At 35.5% G+C, this 19,106-nt stretch overlaps 1 protein-coding gene across 1 annotated transcript; it reads left to right on the top strand.

The window, feature by feature from the left end:
• The first annotated feature begins 312 nt into the window (after nt 1-312).
• On the top strand, nt 313-18,204 carry LOC107752863 (phosphatidate phosphatase LPIN2-like). The gene is made up of 20 exons (XM_016568934.1): nt 313-361; nt 3,162-3,362; nt 5,650-5,745; nt 5,832-6,064; nt 7,546-7,653; nt 7,773-7,878; nt 8,514-8,638; nt 8,713-9,362; nt 9,449-9,542; nt 10,638-10,807; nt 12,052-12,143; nt 12,224-12,316; nt 12,489-12,562; nt 13,185-13,314; nt 14,569-14,717; nt 14,789-14,875; nt 16,233-16,385; nt 16,586-16,700; nt 16,792-16,895; nt 17,359-18,204. The coding sequence occupies exons 2-20, from the start codon at nt 3,171-3,173 to the stop codon at nt 17,501-17,503; spliced, it is 2,916 nt and encodes a 971-aa protein (XP_016424420.1). The 5' UTR covers nt 313-361; nt 3,162-3,170; the 3' UTR covers nt 17,504-18,204.
• Nucleotides 18,205-19,106: the final 902 nt, after the last annotated feature.

The following is a 19,106-nucleotide window of genomic DNA, read 5'->3' as shown; positions in this document are numbered from 1 at the left end:
CGATATTCTTTTTTTTTTTTTTTTAGATGCACCTGTATATGTATATGGGTTATTTATTTAAAGATTGATTATTTAGTACGTGCTGGCTTTTATTTATTTGAGAAATATTATTATTAATTATTAAATAACAAACAAATAAATGCAAAAAAAAAGAGAAACCAATAAATAAACACTACACAGTCTCCCTCTAGCGGTGCTTAACTGAAATTCGAGGAACACAAACGCACACGTCAACAGAGGCGCACGGAAAGAGGGCGTGTCCTGAAGCGAGTCCCAGTTTGTCATTGGTTGTCATATGATTGACGTGCTGACGTGGCGTGAGCGCTCAGGAAGTTTTTAATGAATCGCTGTTGTGTTTGAGGTAAGAGCAGTCGCATTAACTTCATAATTTCACCTTTTTATGGTTAAATGTGTTTGTTTATCAGTTTTTTTTTCAGCTGAAACGACTGTTTGTAAAGAGCTGCGTTGTGAAGAGTGTAACGACATTCTGACTCGTTTGAATCTCTGGATTGTTACATTAAGCGTTAACGTTAGTGTTTATAATATAGAAACATACCATGAAGAAATCGATTTATGTTTAAACAAACCCTATAAACGAGGGTTTTGTAGGCAAATTGTTAATACTGTTTGTAATGGGTATGGCTTTGATGCTTGACAATGGACACGTAGTCGGACAAAACAACAAATTTGCATTATTGGTCTTTTTATTGGATTTGTTAAGTTGTTTTTACTGTTCAGTTGATTTTTATAGAATCAGCAGAGCTTCCCCTTGTTAAACATTTAAAATGGGGTTAAACAGGGCTTTTCCTCTCATGTTTTCATTCTTAGGGACGAAAACATGAGCACAAATTCCCCAGGGTTTGTAAATGATGAGGTCAAATATGATGCTGTGCTGCTGGTTTGCTCTTGTGTGTGTGTGTGTGTGTGTGTGTGTGTGTGTGTGAGAGAGAGAGAGAGAGAACAGTTGAATGTACTGGGTCTCTCTCAAAATCACCAGTTATCACCTTCTTTGTTCGTTTCGCACTCAACCATCACAGAGAGACACAGAATAAGGGATTGAATGTAAGTAAAATAGGCTCTGGATGTGGATAGTTTAGTTAGTCCAGATAGTTAGCGGTTAACTCTGTTTTAAAGGACTTCATCATCATCATCATCATCATGTGTCACTCTGGTTAGGTGCTCATCGTGGGTCATCAAAGCAGGAGAATTTCCTCTGTTTGAGAAATGATTTTAACCCTGTAAAGTGTCATATTTGATACACAAAGTCCTCTAAATCATCATCAACATGATCAAAACTTTGCTGCTAAACATGTCAGTTAGCGGTTAACTCTGTTTTAAAGGACTTCATCATCATCATCATCATCATGTGTCACTCTGGTTAGGTGCTCATCGTGGGTCATCAAAGCAGGAGAATTTCCTCTGTTTGAGCACTTTTTAACCCTGTAAAGTGTCATATTTGATACACAAAGTCCTCTAAATCATCATCAACATGATCAAAACTTCGCTGCTAAACATGTCACTCACAATCTACTCTATGCCTTCTGGCGTCTAATTGATAGTTTAGACTTTTTAGAAAGGAACATGTCTTTTAATTGTACAAAAAAGTCCTTCTTCAGCTTGTGCTTCATGTGTCTTTTTGCCGTCAAATTTTTATCAAGTAAACGTAAGAATAACTTTTAGTAGTATTTCGAGACGAACACGTACTGGACTCAAGAAACTATGGGTTGCTTGATGATTTTTTTAGAAAAATCATAAATATCAAATATGATCATCAGGAACGTTTATCCCTCAGTCATTGTATTGCATCGCGTTATATGTTTTGATCATCAAACTAAGCATTCAGATATCGTCTTACTGGGACATATTATTGGTGATATTGAGTGACAATTGATATTTCTGTCATTTTATGTAAGTATCTGTGATACTGTTGATTTCATTGATTTACATTACAAGCATCAGAATTTCATCATATAAATATCAGCATTTGCACCAAATTGCATATTTTTGCACAGTTTGGGCCTCTGAATAAAAAGGTGTTTTTCTTCCATATTTTCACTATATCAGATTCACTATATCAGCCTGATTTATCAAAATACGATAATCAACAAAAACACGTATGCAAACTTCTTCCTTTTAATTTAGATTTTTGTCTGACTTTTATTTGATATGTCAGGCTTTACAGGGTTAAAATGTGTTTGTGGCACAAGGTGGTGAAGTAACTTCAGTAGTTTAATATTTGTCTTATGATGAAATTGTATTTCATAATCCATCAGACACCCTGGTCTCTAAATGGGCATCAAATCCAGAACCAAAGGCTGAACTGAGTTTGTGTTTATGTTTGTTCACTTGATTGTCATCCAAAATATTTTCATAAGTGTGAATTCTGTTTGAATTTGAATTTAATGACTGAATTAATCGAATCGAAAAGGTCAGGTCGGGTCACAGATGTGTCATGGCGATACTGTTTTCTGTTTTTTGTTTATACGGTTATTTAGCAAATAAAAAGTATTTTACTATGCTTTGGTTGACACATTATAAGGCTAGAGTTACACTTTTTATAAAGCTATAATTTAGACCTTTTAATGCCAGAAATCTCTTTAAGTTGATATATATGCATATATATTTAACCAGCTATGTCGTCCTCAGACTAACCGTGATGTTAGACTGTGAACTTGAATGAAAAAGGAGAGGTTTCAACTCGTTAAGGTGTTTTTTAATGTCAACAATACATTAAATCATATTTCACACTATTAACCTTCTCTTTAATTCCTGGACTGATCTTATTGTGAATGATTCATCAGTGCAGGTTAATCTAAAGAAAAATAACTTGCTCCACTAATACAGTCCTACACCAAAGAGATGAGGAACAAACACAGTTATTCTAGTCTGTTAACACACCTGACAAAATTGCGTAACATGCATTTGTCTGTTTTATATCGTGTCAGATCCAGTTTTACAAATGTTGGCAATGTAGTTTTTGGCATGACTTCAAATCTGCCAACATGTCATGATGATAAAGTTGAGATGTCTGACTTTTGCTCCGTGTGCAAAGGTCACAGTTGTACTTTAAGACTCGGGAACATCTCTGAAGACAGTGAGGGGGCATCAGGAAAAATATTATCTAAATTGCACATTCGTATTCTTTGTCTCTTGTTCTTCAGTCCCAGACCATGAACTACGTTGGTCAGCTGGCAGAGACGGTGTTTGTGACCGTGAAGGAACTGTATCGCGGTCTGAATCCGGCCACGCTCACCGGCGGCATCGACGTCATTGTGGTTCGCCAGCCTGATGGCAGCTACCAGTGCTCGCCGTTTCACGTGCGCTTCGGGAAACTCGGAGTCCTGCGCTCCAAAGAGAAAGTGGTGAGGTGGAAATGTGTTAAGCTGAAGTTACCTACCATCAGTCACTAGTTAATAGTGCAAGTTAGTTGTTATGTGACAGCTGTGTTTATGATCTGAACATGTTCTGTCCTGCTCAGATTGAGCAATGGGTTAGTTAAAGCTGTCGTGCTTGTCTGACTGAATGTTCCTCTTTCTCAGAACTAACCAAACTTAAACACCAGACTGCTGGTAGAACATCTTGTTAGCAGGAAATAGTTATCAGGACGTGCAAGCGTTTTCATAAATGTGTCAAAAACACAGCTAGCACATTTTGTCAGAATGAAAATAACACAATTAAAAATAAAAATAAAAACATTTTGTTAGACAGTGATGACTGTCATGTTTTTTTTTATTTAACAGCAATGTTAATCAATTTAACTTTAATTTAATTAAAGTTTTTACAGCAATGGCAGTCACATTTTCATTTAACAGCTGTGGAATTTTAACGTGATTAAACTTAACTTTAGTTAATTTATTTTCATTTTACAGCAAATATAATGGTAGTCACATTTTCATTCAACAGCAATTACATTTCACTTAACTTGTAAAATAATATTGCTAAATGAAATTATGCATTGCATTAAATTTGCTGTCGAATTAAATTAAGTTCTGTTAAGTTAAAATTCCACTGCTGTTAAATAAAAATAGGGCTGCCAATACATTTGCTGTAAAATAAAAAGTAATAAGATGTAAAATGGTAAATTAAATTTAAAGTAAATTTAAGTTAAATACAATTCCATTGCTGTTAAATGAAAACTTGACTGCTATTCAATGAATAAATATATTTTTTTTATTTCATATTAATTTAATGGCAGTTATAATGTCATTCAACAGCAATTGCATGTCATTTAGCTTAGTTAGATTTAATTAAATTAAACTTAATTTAATTTAACAGTGTAAGTCATTAATTTTTTAAAGGCTTGGAATTTCATTTAATCATAATTGAAATTGAAATAAAATGTAATTTAATTTAATCATAATTGAACATAATTTAATTTAGCATTTTATTTTACAACAAATTTAATGCACATTTAATGCAACATTCTACTCTCTCTCTCTGACCATTAGAATTACACTTTTTTTTCTTTTTGCATCTGTACCTTTAAGCCTTCTTTATGTAACAGACTTCTGTGTACAGAATATGCGTTGATATGTACATGATGGCATTCATATGTTAACGAGATCATGGATAATGAATGAGGCTTGAGTATTTCTACATAGCATTAACATTTAAGTTAAATAAAATTCCATTGCTGTTAAATGAAAACTTGACTGCTATTCAATTAATAAAAATTATTTTTTTATTTCATATTAATTTAATGGCAGTTATAATGTCATTCAACAGCAATTGCATGTCATTTAGCTTAGTTAGATTTAATAAAATTAAACTTAATTTAACAGTGTAACTCTTATTAATTTTTTTAAAGGCTTGGAATTTCATTTAATCATAATTGAACAATTTAACATTTTATTTTACAACAAATTTAATGCACATTTAATGCAGCATTCTACTCTTTCATACCATTAGAATGAAACTTTTTTTTTTTTTGCATCTGTACCTTTAAGCCTTCTTTATGTAACAGACTTCTGTGTACAGAATATGCATTGATATGTCAATCAGTATTTCTACATAGCATTAACATTTAAGTTAAATAAAATTCCATTGCTGTTAAATGAAAACTTGACTGCTATTCAATTAATAAAAATTATTTTTTTATTTCATATTAATTTAATGGCAGTTATAATGTCATTCAACAGCAATTGCATGTCATTTAGCTTAGTTAGATTTAATAAAATTAAACTTAATTTAACAGTGTAACTCTTATTAATTTTTTTAAAGGCTTGGAATTTCATTTAATCATAATTGAACAATTTAACATTTTATTTTACAACAAATTTAATGCACATTTAATGCAGCATTCTACTCTTTCATACCATTAGAATGAAACTTTTTTTTTTTTTGCATCTGTACCTTTAAGCCTTCTTTATGTAACAGACTTCTGTGTACAGAATATGCATTGATATGTCAATCAATATTATCAATATTGATATGTAAATGATGGCATTCATATGTTAACGAGCTAATGGATAATAAATGAGGCTTGAGTATTTCTACATAGCACATCATTTTTCTTTCCAATGAGTGAAGAAAATCTTATTTCCCTCATTAATTGTTTGGTTTTTAAGAATTCATATTTCTAAACCAGCAAGCCTAAGACATGCTGCTCCTCGTTCAGCTCATGTAACCGCTGTGTCCGTCCCTCCGCAGGTGGATATTGAGATCAATGGAGAGCCTGTGAGCCTGCATATGAAGCTGGGAGATAACGGAGAGGCGTTCTTCGTGGAGGAGAACGAGGATTTTGAGGTCTGTCTGGATGACTGTGAGTTCTCCAATCTCTCCTGTAATGTTCTGCTGTGGTTTTGACGATACTCTCTCTGTGTCCGTGTCAGACGCGGGTTCCCGCTCACCTCTGCACCTCTCCGATCCCCACGGACGTCCCAGAAGTGTCCGAGATGACCGAGTCTCCCTCCAGCATCACGTCCTCCTCCAGCCGCCGCAAAAAACGCCGCAGGAAGCGAGCGCGTTCAGACACGCATCTGCGAGAGGAGGCCAGTTCCTCCGCAGACGAGAAAGAAAGCCTAGATCAAGATGTCCTAAAGGAAGAGTCGCTTTTGGCCGCAAGGTTAGAGGCTTACTGAAGTTATTGTACATTTACTTTTCCAGAAATTTCTGAGATTGTCTGATCAGTGTAAGATTGTTGGCTGCTTATTTCATGAAGCTCTAGCTCAAGAGGGCTGGTTGCACCAGCGGTGCATAAGTTATAAATTATACACTACTACCAGTAATTATTTTTGCATTGCACCATTAAACCTAGTTGAAACATAACCCTGCATGCCTCCGACTAGGAGTAACGGTTGGATTAAAATAGCAGACCGACAAACTTCAATCCTTTAGACAATCCTTTACACTTGTTTACATTTTTAAGCAAGAGAATATTATGTGCATAAATTACTTCGTTAGCAACACTTCAACACAAAACCAACCTAAGCACCACGTCTCTGTGTGCATGTCATATAAAATCAAACTTAATAAATAAATGTCATTTCTAATAATTGTTTGGTATCAGTATTTTATTGATCCTTAATAATTTCAAATACAGTTTTTGAATGTTATTCACATATAAAAATACCTATAATGTACTGTATATCAGGGGAAACATATTTTTGCCATTAGTTGCATGAGGCAAAATAAGTTAGAATCAAGGAAAAACTTAAATTCGCTACATTTCAAAACAACTTCTACTAATTTATTTGAAAGCTGCTATTGAATCACTGATGATAAATGTCATATTATGTGACTAAGCATTACTTTTCATAGAGTGTGCAACCTACTAGCTACGTTCTGCGTGAACAGATGGTGCAACCAAATTATACACTGTAAAAAAAAATGTTGTGACATGTAATTTTACAGTAAAATACTGGTAAATTTAGTGGTCATCTTATAATTTACAGTGAAAAACACATTTCCAGAAATCTCTGTGACGTTTGCATTTGATGGTTTTTCATTGAAATAATATGCATTTTCTTTTACTGCAAATTTAAATTTAATCAGTGAAACTAAAAATGTTGCTACCATATTTGTACAGTACAGTTCTGGTAACCATGGCTGCATGCTTTTTTGAAAAATAAATTTCACAGATTTATTTAAAAATTGTTTTTACAGTGTACAGAGTTGGTTACAAACTACCTAGAAGTTACTACACCTCTAGTGTGGACGTACGTTCCACTTTAAAGGGATAGTTCACAAAAAAAAAAACGACAATTCTGTCATAATTTACTCACCCTCATGTTGTTCCAAACCTGTATGAGTTTCTGTCATTTGCTGAACACAAAGGAAGATATTTTGAAGAATGTGGGTAGCCAAGCAGATGATGGTAGCCATTGACTTCAATAGTATGGAAAAAAATACTATGGTTAATGGCTACCGTCAACTGTGTGTTTACCCACATTCTTCAAAATATCTTCCTTTGTGTTCAACAAAAGACAGGTTTTGGAACGTGAGGATGAGTAAATGATGATAAAATTGTCATTTTTGGGTGAACTTATGAACGACTGGTGAAACCTGGCCCAGGTCACTGATGATTTGTGTTTTTGCTCTCTTCAGTAAGTCTGTGTACTACTCGCTGACAGAGGAACCCTACGAGGAACCGTCTGGAGCTCAGAGCAGAGACGTTCATCCTCACTCTGAGGGAGAGTGTTCTGTTAATGAGAGGTAGTTATAGATCCTTAAACATCTATGAATGATGTAGTTGGCCCATATGTTATCTCTCTGTTCATATCATGGATATCTAAAGGCAAAGCTCTGCTTACTTGTGTTGTCTCTGTCGGTAGTGTGTTCTTCAGTCGTCCCTCCTCTCCTAAGAGTGATTCAGAGCTGTGTAAGCCGCAGGAGTCTCTAGGGCCTCAGATGCAATGGAACTGGGGCGCTTTTCCCAAGGTAAATGCATACTGCATGCATACAGCTTTCATCGCAGATGGAGTCCAGAATGTTCCCAAACCAAGTGTGCTGCCTACCTAGGCAGTATTTTTAGACATCATATGTCCACTCTGAACAAGGCTGTTATAAAAGTAGATTACTACATTTTCTGAAGAATGTTTGAGTCATGATTGCATGTGCAAAACTCACTGTCTGACGTGAAAAAGTCCACCTTCAAGTAGGGCTGGGTGATATAGCTAAAAATGTATCACAATATAATGTTTCACATCGTATCAGTTTTCAACATTGCTAATAATCAGAAATGTTTCTTGAGCAGCAAATTAGAATGATTTCTGAAGGATCATGTGACACTGAAGACTGGAGTAATGATGCTGAAAATTCAGCTTTGCATCACGTGAATAAATTAAATTTTACAAAATATTGCAATAGAAAACGTATTTTAAAGTGTAATAATATTTCACAATATTACTGTTTTACTTGGTGAAATAAATGCAGGTTTGGTGAGCAGAAGAGAATTCTTTCAAAATCATTAAAAAAAAATCTTTTGAACAGTAGTGTATGAGGTTTAATTTCATTAGGATGCTGCCTTATAAGGGCACAAAGCAGTTGACTCAGTGGTTCTTGTGTTTGTGTAGGTGTGTCAGGCGGAGAGGGATGAATCTGATTCGCTGCGAGACCCGCACATCACGCCCTCTGACCACTCCCACTTCCGCACGATCCATCGACAAGCATCTATTGATGTGGACAGCACTGACTCTGCATGCCCTCTGACCACTCCCACTTCCGCACGATCCATCGACAAGCATCCATTGATGTGGACAGCACTGACTCTACAGCGACGGTGACCGTAGTGAGACCTGAACCTCAGATTGGAACGACTGGCCCTATTCCATTAGATGACACTCACGCAGTTGTTTCGTCTTCGATTAACACACAACTGGACATCAAGGTCACCGAAACGCATGTAGTGACCTTTCAGTCCGCAGACGACTCCTTCCCACAGGCCTGGACTGCACTGGAAAACAAAGAGACCAAAGACTTAACCGTCAGCACATTTAGCAGCACAGACAATCACACTCAGACCTATAACATAACCAGCTCTACTAACACAATGCATGGGACCGGTGCTGTCAGCAGTGCAGCTAGTTCAGACGCCGTGGCTCATGTAGGAAGCCAAGAAACCTGGGATGAGAATAATGTCTCGGTTACATCCGAAATCCAAACCATCACATTCGGTGAGACTGAATCAAATACGGTTTTAGAAGCAGAAACAGAGGTCAACTCAGCGGACACAATCACTGTTTTACCAAAACACCAAAGCTCTGTGGGAGACTCAGAGGAGGGGGCGGGATTAGAGACTTCACTGACCAATCAGAATGCAGACGGTGCTGGAGTGACACCAGCTCTTGAGTCCATCCTCAAATCAGAGGATTCGATGCTTCTTGAGTCCTCGAAAACAGCAGACTCTCAGGACAAGAGGACAGGTATGTACTTATTCCAGTGCGACTAATTCAGTGATTGAAAATGATTTGAAACGTTTTACCTGAACTGTGCGTGTTGTTTTTTCTAGTCAAGCGGAGTCATCATTTGGGACCATCTGATATCTATCTAGACGACCTCTCCAGTCTTGACCCTGAAGCTGCTGCCCTCTATTTTCCAAAGAGGTTAGAAGCTTTATTAGCCAACATGCTTAACCGATTTGCTATAAATAAATTAAACCAAAATATTTTTTTCTGCTTTTTGACACAATAAATAAATGATTGTAAATTCATTGAGTATATTATTATTATTATTATTATTATTAATAGCAAAAATAATAATACAAATAAAATCTACATAAAATAAATCTATTTTATTGTTTTGTTTTTGCTTTTTGACACAATAAATAAATGATTGTAAATTAATTGAGAATATTATTATTATTATTAATAGCAAAAATAATAATAAAAATAAAATCTACATAAAATAAGTCTATTTTATTGTTTTGTTTTTGCTTTTTGACACAATAAATAAATGGTTGTAGCACTACAGCAATGAAAATATAATATTAATTGAGTATTATTATTATTATTATTAATAGCAAGAATAAAATAAAACTATTATTTTAATTGTTTTATCTATGATTTTTGATGCAATAAATAAATGATTGTGGGACTACAGCAATACAATCTATTAAATAAATAATTTATTATTATTGCTATTATGTTTTTATGCGTTTTATTTTATCCAAAGCGACTTACAAATGAGGACAACTGAAGCAATCAAAATCAACAAAAGAGCAATAATAAGCAAGTGCTATGACAAGTCTCAGTTAGCCTAACGCAGTACACGTAGCAAGTTTTTTTTTTTTATTATATAATAAATAAAAAGAAAACAGATATCTAGAATACAAAAAGAATAGAGAAGCTAGTGTTATTTTTATTTATTTATTTATTTTTTAATAAAGAAAACACGTAATTAGTAAATGAATAGAGTGCACGTCTAAAAGGGGCAAGTTTTTTTTTTTTTTTTTTAAAGAATAGAATTAGAATAGAGAGTGCTAGAGTTAGAGGGTCAAATCAGAACCAGTCACTAAACATGCTGTATTGATCAACTGTGGACAGATCCATGTCTGTGATGGTTCTGTGGTAGTGGCTGATGACTGTACTATTATTTTAAATATAGAAAAGCGTAATATAAGGAATGAGTAGGAATGTCCAGACGTTTGACCGTTAGTTTGATTCCTGTCCCTCTTTAAATTCCTCCCTCCATGTTTTCAGTGAGACAGAGTCGCCGGATCCGTCTCCTCCCTCGGGTCAGCTGTCGTCTCAGTCACTGGGCAGCGCTAATGCAGACAGCGGCACCGAATATCTGTCCGACTCTACCACAGACACGCTAGACGTGACCATGTCTCTGTGTGGGAGAGGAGACATCAGTCAGATCAGTAAAGGTAAACACTGTGTCCTAACCAATAAATCTCAACCATGTTCAGTCACGAGTCACGACATCAACAGTTTTGTTGTTTTTATTAGTTTCTGCTTTTGTCTCCTTGTGCTGTGTAGCTCCGCCCACAGTGAAATCTTATTGGTCTACACTCCATCTGTGACCCTGGACCACAAAACCAGTCATAATAAAGCAAGAAGCCCCAGCGTAATATGCATTGCTAAGGACTTCATTTGGACAACTTTAAAGGCTATTTTCTCAATATTTAGTTTTTTGCACCCTCAGATTCCAGATTTTCAAATAGTTGTATCTCAGCCAAATATTGTCCTATCCTAACAAACCATACATCAATGGAAAGCTTGTTTATTTATTTATTCAGTTTCAAATAATCGACCCTTATGACTGGTTTTGTGGCCCAGGGTCACATATATTGAACATCAAATATATTATGATTGGCTGTGATTTTGTTGTTTTATGCAGCATTTTATTTTCAGTGAGGACAGAAAAATGATTTAAGCTGATATCTTTAGCTCTTCCTGTATTTTTACAGTTGGTAACAGCAATCTGTAGTACAACAATGTTCAATAGTAATCACATTAAACAGTTCTTAGTAGGGCTGTCAGTTGATTAACATTTTTAATCTAATTAATTACATGACGTGTCGATTAATTAATCGCAAATTACATTTGGCTGTGAAAATACCCCCAAATGATTATTTAATGCTATTTTTGTGTTAAGGTATTAAGTAGACATTACAAATAGTAACTTTAGACAGAAATATTTTATTTGATTCAACATAAAATGTATTACACAAACGTTTAGGCTACAACGGCCCAACATAAATTATGGAACACAAATGAAGATAATTTGAGAAAAATCTCTGGGTTTTTTTTTTTGCATTTATTGATATTTTTTTTGTCGACAGTATGAAATGTAAGATGATGTACAGGTCTGGGGGCGGAGCCAGTGCGTTAACTGCGTTAAAATATTTTAATCGCGTTATTTTTTCATAACTAATTAAGTTAACGCATTAAACTGACAGCCGTAGTTCTTGGTAAAATAGTTAGTCTAACTGGAGGTTGGTTAGTTGACAACAAACTTGAAACCGAGGTGCAGTTACTGGTGTGAGTATATCGGCTTCAGATGTGGCTCATCCAATCAGATTTTAGAGCCAGAGCTGTTTACCAGTTTTAGAAGGGTCATTTTATCACATATGCACTATGATAATATTATGATATGGCTCTTGTTTAGCTTTGTGGTCATTTTGTTTCAGATATTATAACTGGGCTGTGGCAGCGCCAATGATTCTGTCAGTTCAGGCTTTCCAGAAGACTTTACCAAAGGTAGACGGGGTCAGAGATCTTTGATTACTGCTTCAATGACTAATCGTTCAGAGATAATGACTTGTTTTTTTCTGTTGTAGAGCACCATTGAGCAACTAGTCAAAGATAAGATGCCAAAAAAGTCTGGCCGCTGGTGGTTCTCCTGGAGGAGGAAAGATCTGAACAATGTTGCGGTAAAAACTCAATCTGAAACTGAATCTAACAGTACAGAAATAATGTTTAAGTCATGAAAGGAGCAACTCTATTGTGCAATTTCCCTTTAAGAGGCTGATAAGTACACTATCTGCTGACTGCGCCTGTATATCTCTAATGCTGCATTGCACATAAATTTTTTTCTCATGTTAGGGAAGCCAAAAGTCCGACACAGAGGGGAATCAGCTTGAAGCATCTTCCGCTATCGCTGGACACTCTTCACTGAAGTAAGACGTGTGTTTGCATGCATGCAAAACATGAGGCACTCAGTGTTTTTTCCTAATTATAAAGTTTGACAGAAATAATTCAGAAGGGTGACAAATCTAACTCGCATGCACGCTAGTTTGCACCAGCACAAACCACCAACAGTGCACAAAAATGTGTTGGAAATGTCTTGTTTATGTGTCATGATATGAGACAAAAAAGGATGCAAAGGAAAAAACAAAAGCAGCATAAGTTTATAACCAAATATCATGCATCCACGCCAACAGGTGTCAGTATAAAGTACAAATCTACAGGACAAATAAGAGCAAACCAAACAAAAGTAACACTTCAAATTGAATGCATGTGTGCACCACATCTTAAAGCATTTTGTTGTCTTTGCACTAAATCTCATGCAACCTGTCAGGAACTTTTTATAACATTGCATAAATGTGTAAGCTTGTTATGAAAGCAGCATGTACATATGGGCTTCCTCTCCTTATCAGAGAGCACTTGACCTTTGACTTCAGTTAAACATGATGAAAGTCAGTATTATCAAGACTATTGGCTGACTGTGCATTGCTTATTTTATCTTTGACCCAGTAAATCAATGAATTTCTGTTTGTGTTTTGTGTTTTGTGTATGCAGGAGTTCTGCTGAACTCTCGAGTGATGAGGATGGCTCCGTCTCCATGAGGAAGAACAGTGAAGCGATGAACACAGCGCAGTGCATCAGTCAGATGTACCGCAAATCCCTCCGGCTGACCTCTGAGCAGATCGTAAGATCGTATGGGTCAAAATTACTGATTTTTCATTTATGCCAAAAATCATTAGGCTATTAAGTAAAAATCAGGTTCCATGAAGATATTTTGTAAATTTCCTACCGTAAATATATCAAAACGTAATTTGTGATTAGTAATATGCATTGCTAAGAACTTAATTTGGACAACTTTAAAGATGATTTTCTCAATATTTAGATTTTTTTGCACCCTCAGATTCCAGATTTTCAAATAGTTGTATCTCAGCCAAATATTGTCCTATCCTAACAAACCATACATCAATGGAAAGCTTATTTATGCGAAAAATTGACACTTATGACTGGTTTTGTGGTCCAGGATCACATATCATCAACAACATCATCATCTGTGTGTGTCATAGAGTTTAGTCACGAGCAAGTGGAAGACCTTCTAAATAAATAAATAAATATGAATATGAAATAAATATTATTTCTTATTTATTTATTTTGAGGTAAAATTTAACTATGTTGTCGACTGTTTTTTTTTTCTTCACGTCTAGTTCAATTTTACCTCAAAATAAATAAATAAGAAATAATATTTATTTATTTAATGAAATAATATTGTTTTATTAATATTACTTCTTTTAGAATAATTTATTTTTATTAATATTTTAATATTAATCTTTTTTTTTTAAGTCACAATTAAAAAAATTTCATCCACAAAAAGCTTGTTTCCACCATGGAATAAAAGGTCATTGCAATTTTTTATCTCACAATTCAGACTTTGTCTTGCAAATGCAAGTTCTTATCTCACATTTCTGATTTTTTTCTCAGAATTGTGAGACATAAAAGTCATAATTATCAAATGTAAATTCAGAATTGTGAAATTGTGAGAGAAAAACATTTTTTTTTTTTTATTCCACGATGGAAACTGCTTCCATAGTGTTTACAAAAATGATAATTTAGGTTGAAAATATAATTAAATGTGAATGTCATTAAAATGTCACAATGCAAATAAAATAAAAAATTGATAAATAAATAATTAACCACAAAATCAAAAGAAAGAAATAATATTTTGCATTTAGATAATGAAGCTTGATAATATTAATGAAGATTAATATGAATTTTCATTACTGTATTACAATAGTGAGAATCTTTTGCATTACTCAATGCTCTCAAATGTAGGCTGCATTATTGAAATACTACCTGGACATTTCTTACTGAACAGTTACTGTTCAATGTGCAATGGCTTGAATGAATTTCTGATATTTTCTATATGTGTGTGTGTGTGTGGCAGGAGAGTCTGAATCTGCGTGAAGGAGCTAATACGGTTGTGTTCAGTGTGACCACACAGTATCAGGGCACCTGCCGCTGTGAAGCCGCCATTTATCTGTGGAGCTACGACGACAAACTCATCATCTCAGACATCGATGGGACCATCACCAAGTGAGTCTCTCTGAATCATTGCAGGATTTAGGTTACTATCTGTGAGTTGTTCACCTTTCTCTCTGTATCAGGTCAGATGCTCTGGGGCACATTTTGCCGCAGCTGGGGAAAGACTGGACTCATCACGGCATCGCCAAACTATATCACAAAATACATCAGTAAGAAACACACGCTTTCATTCACAACTTTCTGATTTAATGAAACACTTGTTGTTCAATATGTGCAATTTTTTATATTTAGTTTGACAGATACAGAAACAGTTTTAAGCAGCAGCAAAAGCAGTCTTAAGTCGCTGGGGTATATTTGTAGCAAAAGTTAAAAATACATTGTATGGGTCAAAATTATTGATTTTTCTTTTATGCCAAAAATCATTAGGACATTAAGTAAAGATCATGTTCCATGAAGATATTTTGTAAATTTCCTACTGTAAATATATTAAAACTTAATTTTTGATTAGTAATATGCATTGCTAAGAACTTCATTTGGACAACTTTAAAGGCGATTTTCTCAATATTTAGATTTTTTTGCACCCTCAGATTCCAGATTTTCAAATAGTTGTATCTCGGCCAAATATTGTCCTATCCTAACAAACCATACATCAATGGAAAGCTTGTTTATTCAGCTTTCAGATGATGTATACATCCCAATTTCGAAAAATTGAGCCTTATGATTTATGGTTTTGTGCTCCAGGGTCACATTTATAGGTGTCATATACCTTTATTATATTTTTTACCTGAGATGCACTAGAAATGAGGGGATGTCATTTGTTTATTTACAATTATTGCCGTTAATTGCATATCTATATTTGCTGACAAAGTCTAACATGCATCACAACAGGCTTATGTTGCATCACATCTTGCAATTTTATTTTTAATGTGTTAAAACTTAATGCATCTTAAGACATCTGGTCTGTTCTGTTCTGGCCTGTTTAGCTGTTTTTGAATATGTTATGTGATAAAATGTATACGTTAATTTAATTGATTTATTGACAGCCCTGTTAATGCTTTTATTCATCAAGGATGCATTAAATTGATCAAAAGTGACAGTAAAGACATTTATAATGTGACAAAAGATTTCTATTTCAAATAAATGCTGTTCTTTTGAACTTTCTATTCATCCAAGAATCCTAAAAAATTAAATGTGTCACAGTTTCCACAAAAATATTGGGCAGCACAACTGTTTTCAACATTGATAATAATCAGAAATGTTTCTTGAGCAGCAAATCAGCATATTAGAATGATTTCTGAAGGATCATGTTACTCTAAAGACTGTAAAAATGCAGCTTTGATCACAGTAATAAATTACATTTTAACAGATATTCACACAGAAAAGATTTGGTTTAAATTGTAATAATATTTAACTGTTTTTACTCCATTTCTGATCAAATAAATGCAGCCTCAGTGAGCAGAAGAGACTTCTTTTTTTAATTTTAAAAACATTAAAATTTTACTGACGCCAAGCATTTGAATGGTAGTGTATTTAAGAATTATTTATGATTCTGTTCTTCTCTTGCAGGAATGGTTATAAGTTCCTGTACTGTTCGGCTCGAGCTATAGGCATGGCAGACATCACTAAGGGTTACTTGCAGTGGGTAAATGATCGAGGAACGGTTTTACCCAAAGGACCGGTGCTACTGGCTCCCAGCAGCCTGTTCTCAGCCTTACACCGGTGAAGACAAACAGATCATATACAGATCACAGTGGCCTCCATGACTGACTGTACCGAGGCTGAGACTACTGTTAATGTGTGTGTGTCTGTCTGTCTGTGTCCGTGTGTGTCCGTGTCCGTGTGTGTGTGTGTGTGTGTGTGTCTGTGTGTGTGTGTGTGTGTCTCTGTGTGTCTGTGTGTGTGTGTTCTCAACTTCTCAGGGAGGTGATTGAGAAGAAGCCGGAGGTGTTTAAGATCGCCTGTCTCACTGATATCCGAGACCTGTTCAGTCCTGTCAGACAGCCCTTCTACGCCGCCTTCGGCAACAGAACTAACGTGAGCTTTCCTTCAGCGTTACAAACATGTGCAATTGTGCATCTCTTAGGAATTATGGGAAGGCCTGACTGCATTCTGTGTCTGTGTGTAGGATGCATATGCGTATAAGGAGGTGGGTGTACCTGAGACTCACATCTTCACTGTGAACCCCAAAGGAGAACTCATACAAGAAAAGACCAAAGGAAACAAGTCCTCGTAAGTCACAACACGTGCATCTGTCAAAGGTTTGGAATAATTCATCGATTTTTTAAAATGTTTTTCTCTGATTATCAAGGCTGCATTTATTTAATCAAAAATACAGTAGAATCGGTAATATTGTGAAATATTATTACAATTTAAAACAGCTGTTTTCTATGTGAATATCTGTTAAAATGTAATTTATTTCTGTGATGCGCAGCTGAATTTTCAGCATCATTACTCCAGCACTAATTTTTGGTCAAATAAATGCAGCTTTGGTGAGCAGAAGAGACAACTTTCAAAAACATTAAAAAACTTAGTTATTCCAAACTTTTGACCAGTAGTGTCTATACAGTATATACACAATCAAACGGTATATTAAAGGAACAGCTCACCCAAAAACTTCTATGTTCATTAATAATATTCACAAATTTAAAAAAAAAAGAAATGCAATTGTTTGAGATTGATGTGTGTGTTTTAGTTACTCTCATCTCAGTGAGCTGGTGGATCACATCTTCCCCTTCATCTGTAAAGATCCTGCCTCCTCCTTCGACTGTCCCGAGTTCAGTCATTTCTCGTTCTGGAGAGAGCCGCTGCCTCCGCTGGACCTCGCTGACCTGATCTAGACACAGATACGCTCCTTCCACTGCTTCTACTCCACACCAGGCATCTGTTCAGTTATACCTCTTCCTCAGCATTTCTTCTCATTTTCCTGTACTGTTCATATGAGCTGAATGTGTCTGTGCATTTACAGCCAAACCTGCTGTAGCATTGAAACTGGAGGCAAGCACGCATGCAAACACGCACAAACACATGACACATGCTGGGTGGAGAATGTGCAATGATGATAGCACAACACTACACTGAGCATCTCTTTCTTCATCAGAAATGCTCAGAGAAGCTCTTCTTACCCACAGATAGAAACAAACACATTAAACCGAGTGCCTTCATGCAAACCTGTGCACTGTGACTATAGTACTGGTCTGGGGTTCTCACGAATGTGGTCATTTTAACTTCTCTGCCAAATAATGGCCTATGACAGTTTCTAGGGGGTTTTCTATTATTAATTGTGTCCTTTTTAAATACTTTTTTACACTTGCTGGTTTCTGTAAAAGTGTGAGTTTGTTTTATCAGCAAATACTTTATATAGCTGAATTGTATTTTATTTATTTTGAACATTCAAATTGAGCTAAAACAAAGACAGTCTATATATATTTGGCTTCCATTTATTGTATTTAAAAGAACATTGAAACAATAAAAATTTCACTTTAAATTTCACCTGACTGGACTTTCAGACATCTAGTTAGTGGTGTTTCCCAAAGTTTATTAAATGTGACCCTGGAGCACAAAACCAGTCATACGGGTCAATTTTTCGAAAGCTGAATAAATAAGCTTTCCATTGATGTATGGTTTGTTAGGATAGAACAATATTTGGCCGAGATACAACTATTTGAAAATCTGGAATCTGAGGGTGCAAAAAAATCTAAATATTGAGAAAATCGCCTTTAAAGTTGTCCAAATGAAGTTCTTAGCAATGCATATTACTAATCAAAAATTAAGTTTTGATATATTTACGGTAGGACATTTACAAAATATCTTCATGGAACATGATCTTTACTTAAAGGGGTCATATGATGCTGCTAAATGAGCGCATATGAGCGGCGATTCAGAACACCATTGCCTAGCATCCATCTGGCGAATCTCCGCTCTCTACCCAACAAAACGGACGAGCTCCTTCTGCTCTCCCGGACAAATAAGGATTTTTCAAACTCTGCTGCTCTGTGTTTCACGGAAACGTGGCTGAAAGACGCCATTCCGGACAGCGCGTTGAGTCTGCCGGGCTTTCAGCTGTTTAGAGCAGATCGCGACGCAGAATCAACGGGGAAATCGCGCGGCGGCGGGACATGCTTTTACATCAATGAGAGGTGGTGTACAGATGTAACTGTGTTAAAGAAGATGTGCTGTTCAGATCTAGAAGTGCTCTTCATTAATTGCAAGCCGTTCTATTCGCCGCGGGTTATGCAAATCTTCCCACATAGTGATGTAGATATGTGGGGGCGTGTTAGAACGAGCTGTTTTAGGTAGGCGTGGTTCACTCTTAACTTTCATAAATCTCTTTGGATTTGAGACTTTAGTCTTTGCAACTTTACAGATCTTCTTTATGCACCAAGAGCTTTTAACACTCCAAAGAGAAAGGAAAAATTGAAATTGCATCATATGACCCCTTTA

This window comes from Sinocyclocheilus rhinocerous, unplaced genomic scaffold (genome assembly GCF_001515625.1).
Source record: "Sinocyclocheilus rhinocerous isolate Xijiao unplaced genomic scaffold, SAMN03320098_v1.1 scaffold291, whole genome shotgun sequence".
In the NCBI taxonomy this organism is placed as follows: domain Eukaryota; kingdom Metazoa; phylum Chordata; class Actinopteri; order Cypriniformes; family Cyprinidae; genus Sinocyclocheilus; species Sinocyclocheilus rhinocerous.
The sequence above is the reverse complement of the archived record's forward strand: the minus strand, read 5'-3'. Positions and strand labels throughout refer to the sequence as shown.

What these genes read in the sequence shown, in the direction of transcription:
- LOC107752863 (XM_016568934.1), top strand. Translation starts at nt 3,171, where the DNA reads ATGAACTACGTTGGTCAGCTGGCAGAGACGGTGTTTGTGACCGTGAAG. An exon ending in TGCGCTCCAAAGAGAAAGTG is followed by an intron (nt 3,363 to 5,649) that starts GTGAGGTGGAAA and finishes GTCCCTCCGCAG; the next exon opens with GTGGATATTGAGATCAATGG. An exon ending in GCTGGACACTCTTCACTGAA is followed by an intron (nt 12,563 to 13,184) that starts GTAAGACGTGTG and finishes TTGTGTATGCAG; the next exon opens with GAGTTCTGCTGAACTCTCGA.